Source organism: Oculina patagonica, chromosome 6 (assembly GCF_052425735.1).
Source record: "Oculina patagonica isolate OP01 chromosome 6, crgOcupat, whole genome shotgun sequence".
Lineage (NCBI taxonomy): Eukaryota > Metazoa > Cnidaria > Anthozoa > Scleractinia > Oculinidae > Oculina > Oculina patagonica.
Window position 1 is genome coordinate 38,360,395 of NC_135763.1, and position 27,977 is coordinate 38,388,371.

At 39.6% G+C, this 27,977-nt stretch overlaps 1 protein-coding gene across 1 annotated transcript; it reads left to right on the forward strand.

Annotated features, from left to right (window-relative positions):
• Positions 1-51: 51 nt before the first annotated feature.
• Positions 52-27,977, forward strand: LOC144657816 (cilia- and flagella-associated protein 74-like). Its single transcript, XM_078518181.1, has 50 exons — positions 52-669; positions 1,505-1,580; positions 2,164-2,230; positions 2,619-2,707; positions 3,138-3,236; positions 4,248-4,352; positions 4,680-4,853; positions 5,513-5,623; positions 8,832-8,934; positions 9,310-9,467; positions 9,645-9,675; positions 9,812-9,913; positions 10,822-10,914; positions 11,036-11,136; positions 11,208-11,280; positions 12,474-12,536; positions 13,025-13,102; positions 13,218-13,259; positions 13,349-13,467; positions 13,582-13,648; positions 14,187-14,276; positions 14,472-14,595; positions 14,978-15,027; positions 15,346-15,484; positions 15,588-15,713; positions 16,201-16,289; positions 16,428-16,550; positions 17,027-17,083; positions 17,211-17,275; positions 17,614-17,742; positions 17,897-17,984; positions 18,530-18,703; positions 19,239-19,331; positions 19,791-20,108; positions 20,253-20,408; positions 20,831-20,973; positions 21,284-21,409; positions 22,754-22,863; positions 23,047-23,102; positions 24,026-24,145; positions 24,315-24,470; positions 24,764-24,905; positions 24,983-25,048; positions 25,162-25,250; positions 25,444-25,570; positions 26,136-26,260; positions 26,542-26,610; positions 26,754-26,819; positions 27,062-27,091; positions 27,392-27,977. The coding sequence occupies exons 1-50, from the start codon at positions 507-509 to the stop codon at positions 27,509-27,511; spliced, it is 5,280 nt and encodes a 1,759-aa protein (XP_078374307.1). The 5' UTR covers positions 52-506; the 3' UTR covers positions 27,512-27,977.

Below are 27,977 nucleotides of genomic sequence, written 5' to 3' on the forward strand. Positions count from 1 at the left end.
TCTCACGAAGTCGTGGTTACTAAGCTGACCGCTGTCATGGCCGCCGTGTTTTGTTGTTTGGCGGGTGCAATCGACTTGAAAGTTGACAGCCTTTAAATAACAGCTTATTTACCTGTTGGACTGCCTATACTTTATTGATTAACTCTTTACGTATTGAAATGGGAACTAGACATCTTGTGTAGTATTGTTGGACTGGATTTACGTGGAAAAAAGACTTTTTACGGGAGAGATTTGTCTAAAGCGCCTGATCAAGAAAGACTGACAAGCGACTTTTGCGATGGTGACTTGTTATTTTGCTGTACTACATTCTAACACACTGGCATTTCAGAAACTCTGTAACCTTCCGTGACTAAAACGTTGAAACTAGATACTGTTGCACATGGAAATGGTTGTCATTGGAGACAGATCAGTTGTCGAATTTTATTAAAATTGAGTTATAGGAGACAAACATATATTGATACATTTGTACAAAAAGGCATAACAAAACAACAAGACCAGTGGCCAATATGGAAGTGGTGGATTTAGAAAAAACGTCTGTTGGTGACACAATGGAAGAACATGGAATTTATGACACAACTGAGCAAACAGCTGAACCCGATACTAACGGCGAAGTGACCCAAGATGAAGTTGATAAATTTCCACAAAACAATTGGCAATTTTCTGATGAAGGTAAGAGAAGAGAGTCTGGAAAGTTACAGAATGTCTGAGGAGAATTTTTTTTCATGAAGCTAGTGGAAAAAAATATATAAATGTTTTTCCATATATATCTGCTTGACATGTACATTAAGCTGTGTGAAGTACAATTCTACTACAACCCTCCAAGTTTATTTTTTCCTTAGTGGCCATTTGGCCACCAACTACTCAAGTTTGATCGCCAGTGAAAAGTTTTAGTCACCAAATTAAGCTGATGCTTTCAATCATTCCTCTCAATTTTAGTCGCCAGGCTGGCGACCTTGGTTCAAATTTAGTCGCCACCTCCAAAATTTTAGTCGCCATGGCGACTAAATTGGTCTTAACTTGGAGGGTTGTACTAAGTACATGTAAAGAGAATAAAATTGTAATAATTTTGGGCTAAACTGTAGAATACCGGGCCACTAATTTGCATCTCATTGAATTTGAATGGTTCCTTTTGTTTCTACTATGCTTCGTTCTTAAAGCGTTCAGAGATATGTAAATAAGTGGCCCGGTATTGTAAAATCGCTCCTAATTTTGAAAGGAAACAATTAGTTTCCCTCAAAAGAAATTCATGCAACCTTCAGTGGGAAAGTGAAACGATAACAAAAGGTAATTATTCACTTGATGCCAATGAGGTACACATTATTTACTGCAACAGCTTTAGCTGTATGTTCTTTTTAGTGAAACATGTATTGTAAGATCCTCGGATCCGGAATACAGGTCAGTTTTTTTTTATGGTGGATTATCATCATTCAACTCTTGATGACTCATGTTGGGTTTTATTACCGATACAAACAGTTAGAAAAATTATTTCTTTATTGCCATACAGGACCAATTGAGTATGAGAGTGACCCTTCATCTGATATTGACAAGAATTACTTCAGTGATCAGGAATCACTCACAGGGTAAGGCTACTGAGCTATTGATTTCATTCTTTTTAGTAACTGCATCCCTGATGATCTTACCCTGAATTAATAACCTCTCAGCTACTGGGTTAGTAACTTTGTTAAAGCTACGAGCCCATATTCAGCACAGCTATTTAAGAAAGGATGTCCTACACAAGGATGTGACAATGCTGAAATATAGTAAATTATAGGGGTAGCTTACTGTTATTGTGTTGAAGTCCATCTCCCAAAACCTTTCCCATCCATATTGGCCTTCATCACAGTTCTTCACAGATTCTGGTATTGAAGCGTATGTTTTCAGACAATGTTTCTCACAACAGCTGAAAACTACCGTAGACTGTTTCAATTGTCACTGGGCTAGTAGCTCTGTAAGTTGAATCATCCACAGACTTCACTTTGATAATATTGTTGATCAAAATGATGCTAATAATTTAAGTTTCGTTCTTTCTACCAAACAAGTTAGTATTATCCTTTAACATCACCCAATTTTCCACCTGTGTAGCCTCAGGTTATTAGGCTAGCAGGGGATTTATTGAATTCTAAAATTATCTGTTAATTTTAAATTTTTATTTGCAATTTACAGAAGTATGGATGGTGGAATGGAAGAAGATGAGTATGCATCTGATCCAATCACTCAGCAAAGGAGACAGGTTAGTTAGCTGTGTCAATCAGCAATACATTGTCTCCTTCCATAGTCTGTAGAGCCCAGTAAAAAAAATGACATGATGTGTCATGCACCCAGTCCTGTCTCAGCTGCAACTGGTATGTTGGAGATTTAAGGTAATTAAAAATATTCTCGACTATAAGTCAGTCTGGTAATGTAATATTACTTACTAGTTAGTAATACAGTGATCTTGAAATGTCAGTTTGTTTTTATCAGAAAGTTATTGCTGAGTAACAACCAATCAGATACACTGTAGTGTTGCATCATCAACTTGTAATTTTTCAGCTTATATCTTAGACATGTGACGAGGAAAAGTATCTGCTTTCCCAAAAGGCAATAATCCAGTTATTTAATGTGTAACTATTTAATTGCAGGAGAAATTACAGCGTCTGGCACTAAGACGTCATCTTGATGAACTAAGTGAGCAAGTTCTGGAAAAAGACTACCTTGTGTCACAGTTCAGGTGATTGATACGTTCTTTGAATAGTGCAGCCACTACTCATGTTATTGCACAGTCAGTAAGGAGTAGAGTCAATTTTAAGTTAAATAAATTATTTGTTGAGTTGTTTTCTGTGGCAAATGATATTAAGACAGCTTGATGCAAACACTTATAATAATAATAACAATCTTTTATTATGAAGCTCCATCACTAAAAGTGGTTTACATAGAGGTCCTAACACTAGATAATTAAAATCAATAAGTTATATATTATAATGGTTATGTTTAGGACAACTGAGAGTTCTCTTGTGTCTGCATTAGACTAGAGTATGTTATTATCAGGCAGTGATCTGGAGCAGTATAATGTAATCCTTATTTAACCAAGTAGTACAAAGCTCTGACTAGACTAAAGCATGAGTTGCTTGATGACAATCGATTATTTTTTTTATTTATAGAGAGGAGCTAAATAAATGTCAAGAACATGTAGAACAACTTCAGAAAGACAAAGAATTGGTCAGCAATGAAATTGATGAAGCACAGACTCAAAACAACATGTAAGTAATTTTATTTGTGGGCATCAAGCAAAAACCACTTTCCAATTCCATCTTTCCCTTGTGGGCGTTAAAAACTAAAATTATGCAAAAATTAAAATTATGGCTTCATGGATGGTCAGGTTAGACTCAGTACAGGTGATAAACAAATCTGACAATTAAAAATTAATTTGTGATCATCCAAATTATGCTCCACCCTATTTTAATATGCTCCTCAGAGAGTGCTTATAGTGGAGCTCCCCAGCGACCCGAAGGGCCGCAGAGTGGAGCCCCATACCCATATAGAACTAGCACAGAAATAGGAAAACCATTTGTTTGAGTTTTCGTGGTCATCGTGGCTAGCGGCATGGATCACAGGCGCGTGCGCTCTCCGACGTTGCGCAACATGGGGGCTAAACTCCAGAAATAGGTTAAGGTGAACGTGAACGTTAACATCAGCTTACATCTTTGATATTGGACATGCATGTTATGGTCAATTGACAGCTGTCAAAACAAGGTATCTCCTGACCAGTATCACATAATTGTATCCCGGGCTCAGGTGTAGAACTGATTGAGATCACATGTTTTTTTAAAGTTTACTGCTGACCAGGTAATGGTTTCCATTGGACCGCAGGCTCTAGTCCTAATTTTTTCCATCTATGGTCAGTAAATTGAGATTTGAATTAAGGGTAAAGTAAATAACCAGGGAGCTCCGCTTTTAGGCTTGGTTAAATCTATTTTAATTAATAAATATCGAAGAAATCAAACATGCCACACTAAAGAAACCATCCATCAAGTGACATGGCCCAAAAAGTAGCGACAGCACCAAGAATGAAATCGTGACATAAGAAAACCCTTCTCACCAAAATTCTAACAGCGAAGTCAAGCAACTTAAAGTATGATAAAATACCGAGATTTGGTATTTTCAAATTCAGACAAGCAACATGGGAACCTCCCCATGCAGATTGGATCAATCTTTATATTAACAAAAAATAAAAAATTAACATTAAACTGATTTCATTTTTTATTTTCTAGGGCATCACTATACAGACTGAAGGCTTATCACTCCAAACTGTGTGCAGAAATTGATGCTGAAAAAGATGTGGAAAAAGAAATTTCACACAGGCTTGAAGAGGCAGAGTAAGGAGACTGTGATAATTAGACTTCCATTTTACAGATGGCGTGTTACAATATCTGGTTAAAGTTATCAAGATCCTTCTTCATGGAAGACATTGTTCTCAGTAATATTGTTCAAAATTAAAACGCTGACAGAATTAATAGGGAAAACCTCAGATTTTGGGGGGAATTATAGGGAGGGAAGGGTAATCCATGCTAGAGGTAGGCAGAAGGTACTGACAGGTTCTACTGGAACCTTAATTAATTGTGAAAATTGCAATTAGTAAAATGAGTATCAGTAGTTTTGTGTTCCTATTTATGGCTTCACCTTGTTACATTGTGTTTCTATAGGTTTGCTCTTGCACAAGCCACAATCGAGCAAGGCAAATTCCTTCTTGCTGGAAAAGAACTTGAAAAAGAGGAGAAACTTGTGGAGAAACAAAAAGCTGAGTGGTCTGCTGTTCGTCTGCGAAAGGAAAACATGAGCGCAGCAGTGGCTGAGAGGAAAAGGAGACTGAGAGAGAAGTAATCTACTAAATAAACTTTATATTCCCAAGTTCAAAATCTTAACTCTCATTACACATTGACATACATTTCTTTTAATTCAAGTTCTGAGAATTTAGTGAATCTGCTGATATTGTATTGAGAATGAGATGTTGGTTATCTTGGGAATGAAAAGAATTTAAATTAACTTTGACAATTGCACTTTAGTGTAGAATTCCTGGGAGGCGCGGTGTCCTAAAGGTTAGCGCGCTTGACTCCAAGTCAAACGGCCCGGGTGCGAGGCTTGGCCGGGGCGCTGCGTTGTGTTCTTGGGCAAGGCACTTTACTCTCACAGTGCCTCTCTCCACCCAGGTGTATAAATGGGTACCGGCGAGTTTACTGCTGGGGGTAACCCTGCAATGGACTAGCATCCCATCCAGGGGGGAGTGGCAATACTCCTAGTCGCTTAATGCTACAGAAACCGGGATAAGCTTCGGCTGTATGAGCCTCATGGCTCGGACACAGACTTTACCTACCTAGAAATTCTTACTACTATAAGAACAACATTGATTTTAATACACATAACTGAGGCCGTAAAATATAGAAGAATGTTTTCATTCCAAGTCATTAGCATGGATTTGCTACTCTCTAAATCCAAATGTTTAAATAAAGTTTATTTATTGATTGATATTGATTGACAGAGAACATAAATCTGCCCTAAGAGAGAGAGAAAGAAAACACAGACAGGCTATAGCTGCAGCCAAACGTAACAGAGAGCAGGCATCCAAGTTCCTCAAAGAGACAATGTCCAGGTAGATGTGACTTATCATGTTAAGTAGCAGGACATCTTTTGTTTAAACCCAGCAACTACTCTTTTTTTCGACTATTTTGCTTGTTTACAAGCAGAAGTAGGAGATTAGGAGTGATGTGGGCAAAATTTGGAACATTCTTGTCTACTCTCAAGGGACTTTTTTAATTTCTCAAGGGACTGTTTTAATTTCTCAAGGGAGTTCTTTCCGCTTAGTGGGCGATGAAAGGGTCTCTTATTATTATTGCGTCAACACTTCCGATCTTGTGTTAAAGACGTGACTTGTCACATATTCCGCTGTAGGTGATGAAAGGGTCTCTCATTAGTATTGCGTCAACAATTGCGATCTCATGTTAAAAACGTGACTTGTCACATGTATAAACGTTATATAACAGTTATTTTTATGCGTGAGTATCTCAAATGAGATATGACACAACTAATCGAGAATGTGAGTGGTTCAGTGTTTCACAGTCTAAAGCGTTGTACTAGTACAAGCGTCTCACTCACTGAAGCCGGGCGCTAATATTTAACCTAAAATGATTAAGAACGGAAATTATCTTTTCTTTCACAAACTATTCGTCGAATACACTCCCTTTGTTCGTCTTTAAATGTTTTGTGAACAAAACTCTTGAGAGATTTTCTAAAACCTAGAAGAACTCGCTTTCTACTTCATTCCGCTCAACCTGCGCTCAACACCCGCCATGATAACAATTGTTTTTGTCTACGTGCGATATTTTTGGACCGGAAATTAGACTTGAACTCCATTAGCCGCTGTGGGTGATGAAAGGGTATCTCATTAGTATTGCGTCAACACTTGCTATCTCGTGTTAAAAACGTGACTTGTCACATGTATAAACGTTATATAACAATTATTTTTATGCGTGAGTATCTCAAATCCGATATGACACAACTAAGGATTTGTTTTCGCGACAATCGATTGCGTTAGTCACGCTTAACACGAGTGAATAATCATTTATTCGCGTTCTCAATTCAAGGGATTTCTTTTCGGTGTGGGTGAACAATGCGTCAGTCAACACTTGAAGGCAACGTATAAGTCGCGCTAATATTTAACCTAAAGGATTTGTTTTCGCGACAATCGATTGCGTTAGTCACGCTAAACACGAGTAAATAATCATTCGCGTTCTCAATTCAAGGGATTTCTTTTCGGTGTGGGTGAACAAAGCGTCAGCCAACACTTGAAGGCAATGTATAAGTCTTTCACAGACTAAAGCGACGCTAATATGTAACCAAGAACGTAAGAACGCAAGTTTGGACTGGTACAAGCGTCTAACACACTAAAGGAGCGCTAATATTTAACCTAAAACGATTAAGAATGCAAATTTGTACTTTTACAAGTCTTTCACATTCGCGACAATCGATTGCGTTAGTCTCGCTAAACACGAGTAAATAATCATTTATTCGCGTTCTTCTTACACCGAGGATGAGGCAACATGCTTGTCCCAACTTTCAAGAAACCCTTTTCAGCGATAATATGTATTTATTTTAAAATTCCGCCGTAGCACGGAAAAATGAATGTTTCGCACATTTTATCGGGCAAAAGACGAGAAAAATACGCATAAGACTCACATTACGAGCTGATCGGATGGTTTTTAAAATTGATTTCTGCAAAGGCTGATTTTGTGTAAGGCTCAGGTCAGTCATTTAAAGGTCGTAGTTTTCGTCACTGGCACGATCGTCTGGCGTCTTTGGTGGTGTGATGTAATACTCTTCGACACCACTGGTGATAGATCACGCTCTTACCGAATCCCATCGGAAGCACCGCCAAATCATCTTTTCTTTCACAAACTATTCGTCGAATACACTCCCTTTGTTCGTCTTTAAATGTTTTGTGAACAAAACTCTTGAGAGATTTTCTAAAACCTAGAAGAACTCGCTTTCTACTTCATTCCGCTCAACCTGCGCTCAACACCCGCCATGATAACAATTTTTGTCTACGTGCGATATTTTTGGACCGGAAATTAGACTTGAACTCCATTAGCCGCTGTGGGTGATGAAAGGGTATCTCATTAGTATTGCGTCAACACTTGCTATCTCGTGTTAAAAACGTGACTTGTCACATGTATAAACGTTATATAACAATTATTTTTATGCGTGAGTATCTCAAATCAGATATTTTCGCGACAATCGATTGCGTTAGTCACGCTTAACACGAGTGAATAATCATTTATTCGCGTTCTCAATTCAAGGGATTTCTTTTCGGTGTGGGTGAACAATGCGTCAGTCAACACTTGAAGGCAACGTATAAGTCGTGCTAATATTTAACCTAAAGGATTTGTTTTCGCGACAATCGATTGCGTTAGTCACGCTAAACACGAGTAAATAATCATTCGCGTTCTCAATTCAAGGGATTTCTTTTCGGTGTGGGTGAACAAAGCGTCAGCCAACACTTGAAGGCAATGTATAAGTCTTTCACAGACTAAAGCGACGCTAATATGTAACCAAGAACGTAAGAACGCAAGTTTGGACTGGTACAAGCGTCTAACACACTAAAGGAGCGCTAATATTTAACCTAAAACGATTAAGAACGCAAATTTGTACTTTTGCAAGTCTTTCACATTCGCGACAATCGATTGCGTTAGTCTCGCTAAACACGAGTAAATAATCATTTATTCGCGTTCTCAATTCTAGGGATTTCTTTTCGGTGTGGGCCGGGGGTGTGGGTATATATGAAGAATGTATTGAACCGCTGAACTGTTTGTTTGCTTTAGTAGGCCGGAATAAGCGTATACGCGACACGAGTACTACAGTATATTCAATGTGTTTTCGATTGGGTTTTCTTTGGCTCCTTAATTTGCGGTTGAGTTTTGTAAACAGCGCGTTGTTGACTTCTAGGTTTCAGTTTTAATTTAGAATGTGATGTGGAAGTGTAAAGTATTCAGGTAAGCTAAGTTATTTTCAAGACTTCCACTCCTAAACAACATGAAAAGCGTCTTTCACCCTTTAGCAAAACACTACTCCATACCACAATTGACAGCCAACAGATAGACCATAGCAAAATAGTCGTAGTCTCATAGAGACCTTTGATTTAATTTCTTTACCAGCCTCAAGAACTAATTCACATTCCTGGATAACATTTAGAGACCATTATTCGCAATATGAAAAAAAATTGAGTTTGCCAAATCCTACTGGTAATTGAAAATAGTGTTGAGCACTTTTAAGTTTGACCTTTTGTCAAATGCTTTGAATTACAGAGTTCGTCAGAAGGAAGCTGAAGAAGAGGAGCGATCCCGTGAATACATGGAAGACAGAATGCAGGCCATAATGAGCCTTAAAGGCAACATTGAGACAAATAAGGTAGGATTGCTATTTCTGTAGTAAATAAAAACTACCTTTCTTCAACTGGTGGACACTCAGGCAAGTTGGCCCAAAGAATGTGATGTCATTGCATTCTATTCATTCCATCTAAAAAACATTGTGAGATTTGAGACAAAAAATCCTCTCCTGATGGCGTAACACCACAGAGATCTAGATAGTGCCTCTGATTTGTTGTTATGCAGTGATGAGTTTTTGGTTCCATTAACAAACAACCAGAGACACAGTGTGCGGCTACATCATCAGATCATCAGTATTGAATCATTTTTTGTTTGAATCAAAACATTGTTCTTGCAAGGGATTGAATGGGTATGTAATTAAAGGGATCTAGTAACATCTTGATAATTTTTTTGTTAGGAAAATCTCCGAGCCCTGCAAGCACGTGATACTAAATTAAGACTTGAAAAAGATGAGGAAGAACTGAAGGAAAGACAAGAGATCCTAGCACAGGGGTTAAACCCTGATGAAGAACTAACACGAAGAAAGAGGATCAGACAGTTTGAGAAGGATAAAGAGTAAGTACAGCACTAGAAAAACTGCAAGTTAACACTAATGTGAAAAAATGGGAAATAAAGACCTGTGGCTTGTCAGTGATACTTTTGTGTCACTTAATTTTATCATGGATGCCTTTTTCTATGCACCTGAACAAATTTCTAATAAATACATTTAATTAATCTTTTTGTTCTCTGTAGAGCATATGAAAGGAGGCAGAGAGAGCGGCAGGTAACAAAACGTCTTGTACTATCTGGTTCATACTTTTACTATTCCAGATGATTTTTGTTCATTGCTCAAGTGCTATCATTATTTCTTTTAGTTAATATTTCCTCCTTACACAATCAGCTGAATTTTTAATTTAAAGGTTGAAATTGTGGACAACATATTAAAGGAAGAAAAGCAGATGAAGAAACGTTATCAGCAGCAACCACAGCTGTGGCCCGAAAAGCAAAGGGAAAGAGTCAAGGTACTGTGACACCTGCAGTATATCACTTAAGGAAAGGGTAAGGGTACTGTGACACTGTGACACCTGCAGTATATCACTTAAGGAAAGGGTAAGGGTACTGTGACTGTGACACCTGCAGTATATCACTTAAGGAAAGGGTAAGGGTACGTGACACCTGCAGAAACGGAAGGGAAGGGACGGACACCGAGAAAAGGAAAGGGAAGGGACGTGACACGCAGAAAAAGGAAGGGAAGGGAGGACGGACACCGCGAATCACAAGGAAAGGGAGGACGGACACGAGAAAAGGAAAGGGAGGGAGGACACAGAAAAGGAAGGGAAGGAGTGACACGCAGAACAGGAAAGGGAAGGACGGACACGAGAAGGAAAGGGGACTGTGACACCTGCAGTATATCACTTAAGGAAAGGGTAAGGGTACTGTGACACCTGCAGTATATCACTTAAGGAAAGGGTAAGGGTACTGTGACACTGTGACACCTGCAGTATATCACTTAAGGAAAGGGTAAGGGTACTGTGACACCTGCAGTATATCACTTAAGGAAAGGGTAAGGGTACTGTGACACCTGCAGTATATCACTTAAGGAAAGGGTAAGGGTACTGTGACACCTGCAGTATATCACTTAAGGAAAGGGTAAGGGTACTGTGACACTGTGACACCTGCAGTATATCACTTAAGGAAAGGGTAAGGGTACTGTGACACTGTGACACCTGCAGTATATCACTTAAGGAAAGGGTAAGGGTACTGTGACACTGTGACACCTGCAGTATATCACTTAAGGAAAGTATTGGGGTCAGTACTGTGACACTTTGATTTGTATGTCCTATCACATACAGTAATGCATAGTTAGTTTGTCAGAGGACCCGGCTGCCAAAAGCCAATTATTTACTGTAAAAAGTCTTCTTTGTTGCAGAGAATCAATAGAAGACGTCCTAAACCAAAGTTTTTCAAATCTACAAGTGGATCATCTTCTGTTGAATACAGTGCTGATGTGGAAGACACTGGGGTGAGTTTAACATTTTATGTAGAGTTCTCTTTTTGTCTTGCTAACATGTATCCATAAATTGTGAAGAGTTATGGTCAATAATTTTTAAAAGTTGTCTACAATGTGAATCCATTTCTTTCAGGGTCAACACACACCAGGAAAACTTGGTGCAGTGTCTTCAGAGGATGATGAAGACGATTTTTCTCCTTATGGAGAAACAAGTCGAGATGAAGCTAAGGAAGGGTGAGTACATTTTAATATCCTTGATATTTATATCCTTATGAGTGGCTCACTTGTTTGTTTGTTCTGTTCAGTGACTCAGATGCTGAAGGAGAAGACTTGGCTCAACCTGAATTCAGAGGACTGTGGGAAGAAGGCGTTCACAAGGTGGGTTTTGGTTATTTAATAAAAAGAAGCTGCTCTATGAATTATGTGCTAAATTAATACAAATATCCCCCAATATCCACAGATAAACAGGTTAGTTGTAGGCCTCTCAGGGCCTGTTTACATGGAAAGCAGGTGCCCCGGCTAACCGAGTTACCTGGCTAACCGAGCTACTTTGGGCGAGCCAACTTTTCACACGTTTCTTTAGAAAACACATTGAAGCGTTTACATGCTAGACAGGAAACCCGCCTTGCCAGGGCACTCGGTCTACTTGCCCGGGGCACCCTTCTAGGCGGGATAACTTTTTGCCATGTAAACGGTTATGTCCGGGCTATCCCATCTTGTCGGGATAAGACTCCGTGCGTGTTCTTAAATTAACTTTGAAGTTAATGACATAAAATGTATAAATTCGGGACCTAAACAGTGCTGTTTGACCAAAATTAGATCGAGTTTGTTTTAATTATTTGTAGGCTGGAAAATATTTCTTTGAGCAACAGCTATTATTAATTCAAAATTTTCGTAGGAATGATTATCCTAATTCACGAAACAACAAATTTAATTTCAATTTGGCGACCAAAGACTGTTGAATTTTGATTGAATTTCCCCCAAAATGGACGCAGTAAATTTCTAAGAGCTCGCACATCGAAGTAAAATAGGTTTTAAGGTGGCTAGGCTTGATTATTTAGTAAAAAGTCATATTTTTCTTCAATCGTTTGAAGCTACATGGTTTTCTCATGCTGTGACACGCTTCAATGACTCTGTCTCAACTTGGGTAGAAGGGTTGTGAATTCTGCATGTAAAGGCAGCCGGGTAACTTGGTTAGCCAGGGCGCCCTCCCTCCATGTAAACAGGCCTCTAAGTCCTCCTGGCAATGCACAACAAACTGTTTAAATCTGTTTTTTGTCATGTTAATGTGTAGTATGTGCTTACTAATCATTTGTATACAGCGATACCACACTCAAATTTCCATGACTATGTATTTGAGCTCATCTGAAGGAATTGTCACATACAGCACATGATTCAAGAAGTATCCTAACAATGTCCCTGATCAGTGAAAGCAATCATTATTGGCACTCATAACAAAAGAAACCCTTAACTATCCTATCCCCAGCCCTGACCCTTGACACTGCTGTTGACCAAGTGAAATGGAGCCTATAAAGACATTTTTTGTAATTTATTTCATTTTGTTTTGCCAGGCATCTGAGAAAAAAGAGCACAAGTTTAAATTTGCAACTCACATTCCTAGTAAAATGGAGCAGGTAATATCATCAATACATGTTCAGTTGAAATCAAACTTTACTTTTATACTCCCTGACTTCTCTAACAGAGCTGTAATTTTCTGTCAGTATTTTCACAAGTTTTTACACGCCAACAAATCCTTCATAATGATTTCTGGAAGATAGCCTGTTCCAGGCACTCAGTTAGGTGGAGAGCAGCACAAAAAACGGCAAATGATAAAAAGACAAGGGTTATTACGAGAGACACGGCTCTTGTCCCAAACCCATGGCCATTTTTCAGGATTATTCCGTTTTTGCACTGCTTTCCAACTAATCGAAAGGCTGGAGCAGGTTACCTTGAAAACAGTCTTAAAAGTCAACACAAATACTCACATTTCTAGTGAGCGATGTGGTTGCCATTAGTTTTAGTCTGTTAACGGTCAACATTTCTCTCACTTATGTTAAGAAATCTGTCGGTAATTATCTAACCAGACGGGACTTGTGCTGAAATGTTAAACTTCATGTTGCAGGAAATGATGGAAAGAGCTCTCATAAAGCAAAGAGCTGGAATTGTTCAGAAACAAGTTGCTGCTGGACGAGAATTTAAGGTAAATACACAAACACGGCTTTAGTTGGTTTTAGATTTATGTGTTCGTTTTTTATTGTTCGCATATTTGTTTATTGCATAGTTACTTCATCCCTGTTGTCTTCTGTTCATTGTAGGGTTGTGCATTTTACAGTAAGCCTGAAGTCATTGTGTTCAAGGTATGTGAGGATGAAGGTTAACTTTCATTTCCTTTTATAAGAATTATCTATTTGACCATTTATTCAATGACTGTTTTATATTTTTGCAGGACTTTGATGTTGGGAAATCCTACAAGAAGAAAATCCTCTTAACAAACATCTCGTACACTCAGAACTTCTGTAAATATGTAGGAATGTCTCACATTCTGAAGGACTTTATTGAAGTGTTGTAAGTAAACATCCAGTATATTATAATTATTTCAATAAGCAACTGTTTATTTATCTGCAGTAACTCCATCTTGACTCTCAGATGAATATTTATTTTGTCTTTGTTTTTTAACAGTTTTGATCCCCCTGGCGTCATGTCTGCTGGGCTGACATGTGATTTTGTAGTGACGTTTAAACCCATGGTGAGTTAGAAACTATTAGCATTATATCTGTTACAGTCTACTCTCTCTTAACGGACACCTCCATAAGACGGACAACCGGTTGTTGTTCCCGCCCTTGCCGTTTTTTAGTCATTTTACAGTAAGTTAACTCCCTATAAGACGGACACTTCTCTAAGACGGATAGCTGGAGCCGGTCCCGACGGTGTCCATTTTAGGGAGAGTTGACTGTATTACAACAAGACGGTCAGTTTGTGGAAGATGGCCTAAAGGTATTTGAAGCGTTCATGAATGTCAAGCTGCCATTATTTACAATGGTCTCTGAAAAGTTTGAAAGATTTTCTGAATATGAAGTGTCTTGATTAAAGACCAACAAACTTAGGTTCATTCAACTGACATTTCAACAAGGCGAACATGTCTGCAAATAACATTATCAATGTCTTCACTATGTATTGTGTCTCTTAATGGTCTTTTGTGATTTGTAAGAAGTCTTTGTAAACTAGCTGTAGTTTTTGTAATAAATATAAATTAAACATGAAATGTTTATTGTGTTTCTTTACAGTTAAATGAAGACTTGGTTGGTCACATAGATTTCCTTGCACAGACAGGACCCTTTTCAGTTCCGATAAGATGCGTGACAAAGAAATGTCAGGTGACCACGAAATTTCTCTACGCATTCTTGGACGAATTTCCCAGAGAAACAAAGAAGATTATCAACTAGGGGACACTGTCTTGATGAACTACCAAATTCTTAAAACTAACATGAAAAGAAACGTATTGCATTCATTATGAGAACTTTTACTCTGAGCTCCGTACTGACAGGGTCAACTGTCTTTGTTTACCTTAGATCTCAGCTGATGTCACTGAAGTTGAGTTTGGCAGTCAAGTTCTGGGAGAAACCAGAAAACGAATCATAAATGTCACAAATAACGGAGCACTTGGAACACAGTTCATATTCAGAAGAATAACAGGTATTGGTTTCATTTCTATTTCTAAGCAATCGGCCGAGCGCTCAGCGATTACTTTCTCAATTATTATACAGCACAAATTTTTAAAACAAAATTAGAAGTTAGGAAGTCTGTGAAAACAATTTTTACTTGAAACGTCCTATTAACAAACAGCAGATGTACGCTCAAAAAGCATAGGAGTCCAGTTTCAACGAGTTGTAATTGGGCTCCTGTAATTGATTACTCACGAGATCGCCCTTCAATTCTGTAACAAAGAGGTGTGCAAAAAATATCAGAACCAAGAATTTTGTTATTTAGACAATAATTTCTCCGTTGACACTTAATAAGGTCACTCCTGCCATAATGGGAAACTTTCTCCTCGTAATAAACTTTCTCAATTCTTCAGGTTTGGCAAGATCACTCTCGTCTTCAGAACTAAGCTCTATTGGAGGAATGGTAAATATATTGTCATTGTTAAGTGTTTTTGGAGACTTGTTTAGTTATATGACTTTGTATCCAGAGGTCCGGGTTCACATCTGGCCTGGGTAAGACAATTTATGCTGACACGGCTTCTCTACAGCGAGAAGTATAAATGGATACCGAATAAATGCCAGGGGAACCTTACACAATTCTGGAGGGTAGCTATGGACTAACATAGCAATCAAGGCGGATTTTCAATCTTTCAGGAGGAACCATAGTTGCCTTATGCTATAGAAACCGGAATTAAAACTTAAAAACACTTATATCCAGTTAATTCTTGAACTGTCCACCTAGACTGTGACTGATGAAAATGTGGCTCTGCAAGATTCCAACCAAAATGGTCAACAACAGATTCCCGAGGGGATGGTAGAGGACGTGAAAGAATCTCAGGGGGGTGGTGTACCAGCAACATCTGGAGATCCAGATCAACAAGGTAATAATATCGTAAGCTCTGTAATAACGTTCATTGTATAAATCACTTTCTTCTTTTTTTCTAAAGGAACGACTGTTAATATTTTGTTTGTTTCATGCTACAGAAGGTGACGCTGCAGACAAGGCCCCAGAGGCCAGAACTGGAAGTGCAGTAAAGTTTGAGGAGGGCTTGGGAGCTACTGAGGACGATGTTCCTGCTGCAGCAGAGGAGACTGGGGAACAGCCAGATGGTTTGCATTAAATTAATGTAGCTTTATCCTAAAACTCAAATTAATCAACACAATAGTTTAGGGCGTGCGAGAGAAGGACGATTAAAGAAATCAGATTGCATGTTCAGCAAGACTTTATGTGTAAGAATTTATAATTGACCTGTTTCGTTACCTTTGCTATCACACTTCTTTACTCTGTATATCACATCTTATTCAAGGGGAAACGTCTATCGACAGACACAACCCTCCAAGTTAAGACCATTTAGTCACCAGGCGACAAAATTTTGGAGCGGGACAAATTGGAACGAAGCGCCAACCTGGCGAAAAACGAGAAGAAGGAGAAAGAGGAACAAAGCGACAAAAACACTGGCGACCAAACGGAGGGGGCGGATAAAGTAAAAAAATAAACTTGGAGGGTTGAGACATGTAATGTGTTGAATGCCCTGAAATTCAGATTGATGATATGATTAAAGGGGTTACTGATGCGTTTGTTTTTGTTGTATTTCAGTTGATCTTGCATCAGCTGCAGTTCCTCAGACTGCCTCCTCGCCAGTTCCAACAGAGGTCTCCATACTGGAAGGTCTTAGAGTGGGAAAGGCGAGTACTTGCAATTTAAAATCTATCCCTCGTTGATTTTCTATCACTGACCAGAGATCAACGGGAATTAAGGTGAATCAGTGTTAATTTTTCTTTCTGTGTTCATGCTGCTCATCTGTGTTTTTATTTTATTCACAGCTTGCCTCTGGAGATATTGAACCATTTTCTTTAGTCCAGTTAGAGGTGATATTTAATCCCACAAAGCCAGGAAATGCTCTTGCTGAATTTGAGATCTCTTTTTCCGATCCTCTCTCGCCTCCTGTAGTATAGATTAGTTTTTATTATAACCCTCTCTTTTTTGTTGGCCCCCATTTAGAAAATTAAAACCAAAAAAAAAAAGTTTTTTTAAAATTTTTAAAAGTCATTTTTATTGTTATGTTCATTCTGTCACAGAGGGCAATTACTTTTTTTCCGATTTCCCAGTACATTTGGGTCCCATTGTTTATGGTTTATGCTTTTCATGGGCCAACGTCTCTTCAATTAGGTATATGTTCTCTTTTGTTATAATTTCTGTGTTTGCTTAATTTTTTGCGATCGGAACAAAGAATTTGTATTTTGTAATTGGGAAGATGTTGCCTCGCACTTATATACGTGGGGCGAGACTCCAGAATTTCACAAAAGAGAAGACGAGTCCGCCTTTGCAAATAACGATCTAGCCAAGATATCGAGATCCAAGTGTTTTAAGGAAATAAAACCTGCTTCAAACAAGTGTATTATTTCTTTCCTTTAATGCACAGATAATGATCAGAGCGAGAGGAACAGGAATTGATGTACCCGTGTGGGTGGAGAGAGAAGTACAGTGCTTGTCACTTGTTAAAATGACAAAATCACATTGACTCCACGTTTTTTTTTTCTTGTTTTTTTCAGCTTTACCGTGAAGTTAGAATTTACCCTTGACATTATTTTGTTTGTTCATTACAGGAAGTGGATTTGAAGATGTGTATGTACGACCGGCTGTATCAAGATGCAATTCTAGTCAACAACAGGTAAATAACTGTGTTATTTTGCTTATTTTAGTTCGACAGAATGGAAGAGGAGCAACGGTCTAATGGTTACTTTGTGCGCCGGGCCCCGGATCGAGCAGCACTTTTCTATCAGAGAATCTCTCTCTCGACCCAGACGTATATTAAAATAGGAAGGAAAAACCGGAAAATAGGTTCTGTAATTAACCTGCGTTGGACTACATGCCATCCAGTAAAATCATCATTGCTACTACTGGCACCTTCGGAAACCGGAGCAACTATGTTTTGATAAATGGATTAGTAACTGGACTCTTTCATAACTTATGCTCTTTGGATTAATGTTTTGTTATCTTTACTTTCAGAGCCACGTCAGCTCTCAGACTAAAGTTTGAAGTTTGTAAGGAGCTCAGGAGTCACTTGGAACTGTTACCCAAGACTGCTTACATACAGGCTATGTCCCAGTTCTCCGCGCAACTCAAGTTCCTTCCCAGGTAAGAAGGCTCCTTTCTGAGCTTCTTGACCTGCCACGATTTTGGGCACGCCGAGGTGACCTTGTGTCCTTCTTCTCTCCATACACCTTAAGCTTACCCAGGTCTTACGGCATGTCCTTGAGTAATTACTGATATTTGCTTTACTGTATTTCAGGCAAACCTTGCCGGATGATTGCCCTACTTACTTTGACAAAGAGACAAGGTTACTTGAGGCACCTATGGTAATAAGAGTCGCAGATCAGGTATGCTCACCCTCAATACAATACAATCAATACAATACTTTAATTTGACACTCCCCTCCCCTCCCCTCCCTAACAGTTTGATCACTAGGTTTGGCCAGCCTATCCTACATTTAGCGGTGACAAACGCAATGTCCGGATAATACAGCAACAAAGATCTCATATCGGAAAATGTGCTCGATTCTTAGAGCGCGTCACGCAATCTTTTCTTCCTCTAGAGAATGCGCAATGCGCTCAGAGAATTTCTGCTTACAGGAGGCTAGAAATGTGCGGTAGAATGTTTATTGTAGCTCTGCACGGTTTAAAAGCATAGCTTGTAGTGGAAATGGCTGTGCGATGTTTCGTGACTCTATACATTATGTATAACGTTAACTTACTTTATGTGTGAGATTTCGTGACTAAACTATGTTAGGTTTCGTGACTTTGTACTTGATGTGTGAGATTTCGTGACTGTGTATTTTGTGTGTGAGATTTCGCGATGGCATGTACTTTATTGGAGATGCCATAACTGTAATTGATGTGACCCGTTCATCTTTTCATCTCCACAGACTCGGCCAGTTCCCTTCACAGTAAAAGCGATAGTGACGTCATCAGACATAGAATTCAACGTGCAGGACATTGATTTTGGTTTCTGTACAGTGCTGGAGTCAGTGAGACGAACAGTGACAATAACAAATAAGTCTGTATTACCACAACCCTTTGGCTTCTGTGGTGTGCCTGATGTAAGTGAATTCAGATCAAAGTGTTATTGCTGGCTTTAGTGATCTGTGGAGTGCCTGATGTAAGTGAATTCAGATCAAAGTGTTATTGCTGGCTCTAAGTGATCTGTGGAGTGCCTGATGTAAGTGAATTCAGATGAAAGTGTTATTGCTGGCTCTAAGTGATCTGTGGAGTGCCTGATGTAAGTGAATTCAGATGAAACTGTTATTGCTGGCTCTAAGTGATGCGTGCAGTTTTGGCATTAACGAGTATCCTTACCGCGGGTCTGGAATCGGAGCTTCCATCGCCTAGACACAGGTTTTCATCGCATGGATTCGAGCTCCATCTGTGCCGAGCAAGCTGGGCTTAGCATGTTAACCACCTCCCTTGTACCCCCGGTATCTTTAATGGCAGCCCCGCAGTGAGCGTGCCTAAGATCCTAGCAAGGTTAAGCACCCATCTCTAACCCGCCTTTTTGGCCATAGCTAACTCATTTAGGCATTGTACTTTGATCTTGTATTTCACTGGCTTATGCAATCTTTTCTGTTGTGGTTATAGACAGTTGATGTTCAACCTAATGACGGATTTGGTACGCTGCTACCGCTAGAAAGCTTTGATGTGGATATCATGTTCAACGCCAAAAAGGCCAAGGTTGGTAGTCAGATAGTTCCTTAACATTATCCATGTCATTTTGTTTGCAATAACGCGCCACAACGTGTGCTTGCCTTCTGAATGGACTCGTAGCAGCAGTTCGTATCTAGAGCATTTCACTGCCATCGCCACAAAAAAGATACAAATTTGTTTATTCATCCGTTTGTGTTTTTGGGGTTTTCGTAAAGAACAGTTCCTTCAATTCTCCGTTTCATTCAAGCAGGTCTATCAACAAAATTTTATCGTCGTTAGCGGTTACGCACTCACAAACGGCACATCTTGAGAAAGCTTGCTTGAAATTCTTAAGTTCATTTCAATATTTTCCTATTTAAACCATCCTTGTCCTTGTTGTTTTTTCATCTTAGTACTAGTAACGTTATTTCGAGAGGGTTATTCCATTTGAGAGTGTTTTAACACGTTGTAAAATCATGATACGGTTAATTTTATTTGTTGCTGCAGGAATACGAGTTTGACCTAACCTGTAAGACTGGTATTGGTCGCGAATTTAAGCTTCACTGCCGAGCAGTGGGCGTCCTTCCTCCATTGGAACTCTCACACTCTGTTATCAAAATGAAAGCCACTGCTGTGTCGGACACGTGCTCGGCACACATTGAAGTCATTAACTCACACACAAGCGCAAATGAATTCACTCACCCGGTCCCAAGGATTGGCTCAGGGCCTATTGTTGACGTGGGCTCCACGTCGTTCGAGTTTGTGGTCCCTGCTGGCTCACCACTGACTGTGTCCCCTGCTGTAGGGTGTGTGAATCCAGAAGAGGTGAGTTTTTATTCATCATTTTTTTTTTCTTTTTTTCTTTTTTTCTTTCAATATAGGGGGACGGGGCTCCACAGTTTGCTCCTTCACCTGGTAAAAAGGCGTTAATATACGCGTGATTATGATTACATCTTTCCTTTGTTTCAGCGGTGTTTGGTTCATGTGACGTTTAGTCCCCGGATGGACCCAAATATGGTGCGCCAGGAGGGCGTGCGTATGATGGAGAGAGAAGCTGAAGCCGAGAGAAGGAGACAGGAACATGCCTCGCCCCAGGAAAAAATACAGGAACAACCCTCGGGACTGGTGAGTGTGCAAATTAGTTTTCTGCGCAGATGTTATTTTTTTTGCAACGTCCATGGAAATCAGCGTTGTGTGACGATCATTGTCAGTAGAGAGAAACATTGCGAGATGACCGTCGTCAGTGAAGAGAAGCGTTGCGTGACAAGCTTAACAACGGTTGCGAAGAGATAAGAATTAGCCAAGTCATGAAATCCGTCGTGATTTTCTTCAGTATTCATCATCTTTAGTCCTTTCTGTTATACTTTTTCCTCTTTGTTGTTTTCAACGTGCTATTGGTTTGAGGTTTTCTTGGAGTTTCTGTTAGTTTTCTAGAAGGTTATTTTGTACATTGCAATCAATAACTTCTTATCTCATGACATACTGTGTTGAAGTAGCCTTGGATTCTTCCTAAGTTCCTGACTGTTTGTATTACTTATTTTTCGCAGAAAAAGAAAGGCGGTAAAGCTGCTCCCGCGGGAAAGAGCGCCAAGACATCACCAAAACGAGGCAGTACGCCGAGCGCGCCAAACCTCGCAACTAGAGCTAAGTCCCCTGCCAGAACATTCACTGTTGATGATGTCATTGATGGGTAAGATCACTTACTCTCGACAAAACGACGCAGACTTCTTACATTTTATTTTAATTTTTTTGTTAAGATCTTTTTGGCATGTCGTTTTTAGCTAGTGTTTAACTTTTCAAGGATGATCAATAAGGTCTTGAAAAATGAAAGAAAACACCTCAACTAGGGGATATTAGCTTGGTGTGTCACCAAATTATGAGAACTAACATTTAAAGAAATGGCGGCGATCAGTAATGACAGTTGACATTTCAAGTCTGGGACTGACGGGATTATTTTATGAAGCCAAAAAGTGTTCAAGAGTCATTTTTCTTTCCCTCAGGTCCAATGAATACGAGTCAGCTCACTTGGCTCTGCTCCGGACCTATCAGAACGCGTTTTCTCGTTACGTGATTCCTTGCTTTGTAGCGCCGGGAAGATGCACTGAACCGGAATCTTTGTCGTGCAGGTGAGATGTGCGAGGGATGCTTTTAATCCAGGTTTTCTTAAACATCCCGTAGGGCCTTGATGTGCTACGCGCCAAAAGCGCATGAGATTTGTTAAGCAAGCGGACAGTGTCCTTGTGAAACACTTCCTTTCATAATACCTCTCTCCTTCACTTAGCAAACCAGGGAAACCTGACGAAATGTTAGGAGTAACGTAGACAAGCGTCCCATCTTGAGGGAGTAAAAATACTAAAAATTGATTTATGTTACAGAATATGGACATTTCGTTCTCTAGGATTCGATCGCATTTTAAGGTGGCCCGCGGGTATTTATGAGGCTGACAGTTCCCTTTTTTAAGCGCGTTTTAAAACGGGAAAACGTGAAGCGATTGCTTAGATTTTTGAGAATCTGAAAAAATAATGCTTAAACTATATAAAATGATAAATTTTATGGCGATCAAACGCGATTTGTTTAAGTTATGAGCGATTTTTGGAAGCCTTCGTTTTTAATAAAATGCGATTATTTTGAAAATGCCACGGTGAATTTTTCTGTAATTACCCCAAAACGCTGCCAAACAGTTGAAGTTTACTCACAACAACTTACAGGAAAATCCACTCCGTAGATTTCCTGAACGAGCGACATCTTTTTTTTGCCTTTAAAAACTGTTGTGTTATGCGTCTGACTTGACCGTCGCATAAATTTGATACTTATACTAACCCAGTACCAGCCAGTTTTGAGTCTGATGTCACCTTAATCTTGTGTGTAAAAGTTAAAAAGATCGTGTATATACATCAAATGTTAGCATTCAATAAAGATGGATGGTTTTCAGTCGAATTTTTGAAAATATCAAACAAATGACGTTATTTAGAATTGCGGAAAATTTGTTGATTTGTTTTTCATTTTTTTAAAGCTGCAGCTAGAACAGGATATTGCAAAGATTTGTGCCGAGTTTCAGCGTGTTCCTATCATACGGTTTGAAGAATTTCGGTCGGAAAGTCAGGTACATTTACTTTCCAAGATTTGGTCGCTTTGTAAACCCCGCATTTCGAATGAAATTATACTGTTGTTTTCGAAGAGAGGCGTTGCTTTCAAATTCCGCACGATCTTCTGCCACTTGGAAATAACACAGCCTGAAATAGTTACTACTAAAATGACAAATACCGTTCCTGCACATGTATTTCCTGACGGTAGAAGATCTTGCGGAATTTGGAAGTAACACCTCTCTTCAAACACGCTTAAAACGCGCTTAAAAAAGGGAACTGTCAGCCTCATAAATACTCGCGGGCCACCTTAACCTTACCTACTTTTGTCTAATTTGAAACAGTGCAAGTCAGCAAAAGTTGTTGTTTTCTTTCTATCCTCCTCAGTGTACACAACACTCTCTACCTAGAGGTGCACTGCCCGGCTGTGCGGCCCCATATTGTTGTGGTCTCGGATTGTGGAAGGTCCGTTGTGGACTTTGCAAATGTGTCCCTTGGTAAGAACAAGAACATAAAGTAGTTGTGTTGCTGTGAATTTTTTTGGAATCGTTTCTAGCAAGGAGTACTTTAAAGAAAATTAGTTTCTTCTGGTTGCTTTTATGTTTGATTTAATTTCATAAAAAAAATTCCACTGCAATATGTTTACTGAGGCGTAATTGGTATATTTTTCTTCTAACAAGGTCAATCTGAAGTAAAAAGTTTCACCATCCAAAATATTTCGGACGAGCCACTGCAGGTAAGTACACCTGATAAATTACCGATCAGTCAGTCAGTCAGTCAGTCAACATATCGATTTATTTTTATTTGTCAGCACACTTAGGCCTAGTTCAGACATCGTGCTTCTGCCGTGCCGAACTAAATTCAGGAATTAAGTTCGGCAAAAGCACGACAGAAGCACGGCGTCTGAATTGAGTTCCGCAAGCAATTTAGTTCGACACGGCATGCCGTGCTACGCGACTCTGGCACGGCAGCAGTTCAAACGTCGTGCTTTCGCCGCACCAAACCAAATTCATAAATTATATTAGTGTATTTTGGCGGCATTACGTTCCCACGAGGAGTTACGAGGAGACCCGAGATTAATTCTCCGTTACGGAGTATGCGCACAACCTCGTCCCCAGGGTCTTATCCGTTTTTAGCCGCCATTTTGAAAACGAAGAAGACCCTGTTGACGATTTTATTCTTGCCAGACGGCAAAAAACATGGCGGCCAGCCAAAGGAATACAAATGAAATTTTATCTGCTAAAAAGCACGTCAAGGATGTTTCATTCAACGAAGTAGATGACACTAATGACAGGGAGCAGGGCGAATAAGAAGCTAGCTAAGAAGTTTTCGGAAACTAGTCCGGCAAAGAAACAAACATTCTCAATACTTGCAAAAGGAAAAGTTTTTTCTGTTGCTTTTCTTTGCGTCTTTTTCTTGAGTCTTGCAATGATTTTAAAAGTAGGTGTTTTTGCTGCAATTTGGAAATTGGCGTCATTTTTGCTGGATCACCGCTGACTAATTGTTACGTAGCTTCAGTAAATCCTGAATCAGAGTCGTGCTTCTGCCGTGCTACAGTCGAACCTAATTGCAATTTAGTTCGGCACAGCAGAATCACGATGTCTGAATAGGCCTTAACTTTTTGAAAGGTTTTGAACTACGATTTGTGTTGTCTTGCAGTTAAGCTCCTCGTTACTAGATCCTCACGGTCCGTTCCAGATGCTGAACGCGTTGAGGATCCTGGAACCTCAAGCGACCCATAACGTGATTGTGTCGTTTGGTCCTAATGCTCCTAAAGAGGTGAGTGTATTGCGTGACGTTAGAGGCGCGACGCAGCCGTGACACTGCATGTAACATCAATCATATGACCATCTGAACAATGAACATTCGAACAGGAACTGGCATGTACAATGAAGAAGTGGTAAATACACTGTGTTTATAGGGCTGTGCCTGTATCATTGTTTTTTAGTTTCATGAAGTTTTGGAGGTGCGGTGCCCCCGGAACACACTGTATATCAGACTGAAAGGCAGGGGGGTACAACCTGTGATTTCTCTGTCTGTTGAGGATGGACTACTGGATTTAGGAGACGCTCTCGTCGGTGACACGATTTCATCCAACTTCAAGGTGTGTATAAAAAGAAATAAACACTGCTGCAACCCAACATTCAAAAATTACAACTTACTGCAAATATTCCGAGCTCTAAGTTTTAATCAATGTCGTTTCTAGGTAACCTGACGTGTAGTCATAGTATTGTGCCAACGTCACACATTACGAGAGCTTCCCGTGCTCTTTAATGATCAGACAATCAGTTTCGCGTTGTTCTGCAAGGATTTGAGAAAAAATAAAATAGCCGGGCATTTGTTCCCTGGGGTGAATTGACATCCTCTATTTCAATACATGTACGTTTATTTCCTCAGATCTCTAACACTTCAGAGCTGTCAATCACCTATTCATTGAAGCTTGACAGCTTATCGCCATTACGTCACAGCCGTGCACAAGTGTTACCCAGGTTCCTCCCGCCATTTAATGAGTTTCCAGAAACTAAGCAACACGCTCTAGGTAAGGTGCTACATGTACTGTTCATGTTTGATATGTTACTCCTTCACGTGCAAATGTTTCTATTTTTACCCTTGTAGGTCCCTCAAACTACAATGGCATGGCTGTATTTGACTGTGTTCCCGCTCAAGGAATAATTGGCCCAGGTAGGAGAAAAAAATGAACTTTTTTCCAAACTGCATAAGTTGCCCTTTTGACTCCTTGGCTTTCAGTTGTCCACATAAACTGATGCGCATTTTTGTGTTTACAATTATTACAGGCGAGTCTAAAGAAATCGCAGTATCGTTTAACCCCGATCACCCTAGCGAGCTTTACGCTGATGAAGTTTCTGTTGAAATTAATAGCGGGGTAAGTAGGAGCTGTTGTTCATATACTTGAATTTAACGTCAAACGGCAAGTTAAAGCTTGCGCGATTCCATCTCAATCTTACTCAATCATCTTACCCATTCTTGTGCCATTATTTAACCTTTGTTAACTGTTAATTTTGAATTGTATTGTAGCTTTTTTATCGCATCTGATTTTTTCCATGCTAAAATTGTAGGACCAACCCTATTCTATCAAGCTACTGGGCCGCGCCTGGTCAAATATCGTGTTCTTGAGGGGCTGGGACGAGTTGATGCCGAGTGCCGAGTCCCTCAGAGCAGAAGTGGAGGAGGAGGAAGAAGAAGGTCTGGGTTCCAGTCATAACTAACCGCATCACAATGTCCTTGTTCATTCATGGACTATTTTTAAAGCTTTATTATTTTCTCTTTTTTTAGATGTAGTATTATAGCGTAAATCAAACAACTATTCATCTCAGACGTCCGTGGACAAAGGTTTTTTTTTTTGGCCCACTTCACAGACCGTTGGTTTCAGTCTGCGGTTCAAAAATTCTGGTCAGGTGTTAATGTTTTTGCGGCGTTGCGGTTTGCAAAACACTGATCACGTAATGCCATTTTGGTTGTATGGCATCACGTGATCAGTGTTTTGCAAACCGCAACGCCGCAAAAACATTATCACGTGACCAGAACTTTTGACGGACCGGGGCCCACGCGGGAGAAGACAGAACACCGACCACCAACCCGAGCACGACGAAGACCCAGACAGACCGAGAGAGGAGGGAGAGAGAGTGACCCGTGAAAGTAACACAAAGATTCCGGCCAGAGCTTGAAACCGGACCTCTCAAGGCCACCGGCTTTGCCAACAGATTTAGTAGGGGTAGAGCTGAAATTTGATTTTAAATTTGTCATGTAGATGGGAAAGCTATCCAGAAGACTGTTCTGTTAACAGTGAAGAGTGTTTCAACGCCAGACGGATTTGAGGCCGCAGAAAGAGCCGTGGAGATAGGCTGCATTAAATCCAGTATACAAACTAAAAAGGTATACGTGCAAGGAAAACTTGCCTAATTTATATCACTGATTCATAGCAGTTTTTCATTGGCTATTGAAAGGAGCTTCCTCATTGGTTGAAAATGCTCGCCAACCTGGCCATGGCCATTTCCCAACTAATCAGATGCAAGTTTTCCCGCGCTTGCCGCGGGTTGCAAGATTTTACCGCGCACTCTAATTGGTTTGCTGTGATAATAAGGCCATTGTGATTGGCTAGATGTGATCACTTTGGTTTAGTTTTACCGCTGAAATTGTTTGTTTTCTTTTTTCAGTCATGTGACTTTTATTTTGATAATCCCAAGGAGGCAAATGAGAGGGGATTCAACTTTGAGCCTCTTAAGGTGCGTGTTTTCAATTTTGTTGTGCTGTCACGTTTTCCATAACTTCTTTTGAAGTTGTTCTTTTTACTCTTCACGCGATCTTTCCTAAGAGATTACGTGACGGAAGGAAGAGTGTGCTTGATTGATTTTGCTTGTTTTTGCAGGCGGGAGTTGATATTGGCATAAAAAAGAGCATCGTGTTTCGATGGCAACCACCTGCAGGCCATGACGTGAGTAATCAACTTTTTAAATAATTTAAGGGTTTTGCAAGAGAGCAAATTGACTACAGTTTCCACGGTATATGAAATTTTCAAAACTTCGCAGTGAGTTTTGAACATTTTATAACGTCATTTCTGTGGTCTATTAGTCACACGTTTACTTTGAAAAGCTAGTAAAGTGGCTAAAAAAGGATGACGATGATGATGATGATGAAAGCTTTTTTAACAGTAATTTATTTTTTTCTGTTTTACAGCCCAATGAGCCTGTTAATACCAGCACTATGGTAAGTTAAGACACTTATCTTGCCAGTTCTTATTACAGACACTTAAATAATAAACACTTTCTGCAGGCAGGAAGAACGCACCATTTATGGTGAAATGGACGTCTATCTAGTAACTGGAACTAGTCTTTTATACATTTTGATTTCCAGGGATCAAATGGCGATAAATCCCCCTTTGATTGACTGAGAAATTTGGAAAAACCAACCAAACAGGGTGGCAAAAGAAAATAATAATCGTGATATCAAATCGTAGCTAGTGGCAAGAGTAAACTGATTATGTTTTCTTTTAACTTCCTTTTTTAGCTGACAGTGAAGAGTGACGTCACAACTCAATACAAGATCCTTCTCCAAGGCTTGATCACAACAGAACATAGAGACCCGGATGTCAATAGTCACGTGGACTCTGTAGCAGAAGAAACATGAGTGGCGTTATGCACGTGTTATGAACGTGTTGTTCACGTGACACGTGGTCTTTCTCTTGTATACTGCAAAGATTCCATCAACTTAGGTGAAAGCCATAAAAGAATATGCAACGCTTACGTTCAGCTTAAGCAACCCTGTTGAGGATAACGTATATTTGTGTGCGTCAAAACTCTTCAGTAATTGGATCACGGTCGTGGACTTGAATATAATACATACCACACTGTGGAGTCAAGATAAAAAATGATATTTTACCCGAGTGCGTATCTATTTATAATATTGGATGTACTGAGTACCAAGTGTCATTGTTATCGCACGCATTTGTAAGATTTGCGTTTTTTTAAGATAAGATGTCATATATTGTTTTGATAATTGCCCGCAGTGTTTGGTATCTGCGTTTTGAAGCTTTCTGTGTAACAAGCTTGTATGAACCTGCATTCAGGCTGTGAAAATAAAACTTTAGAAAGTA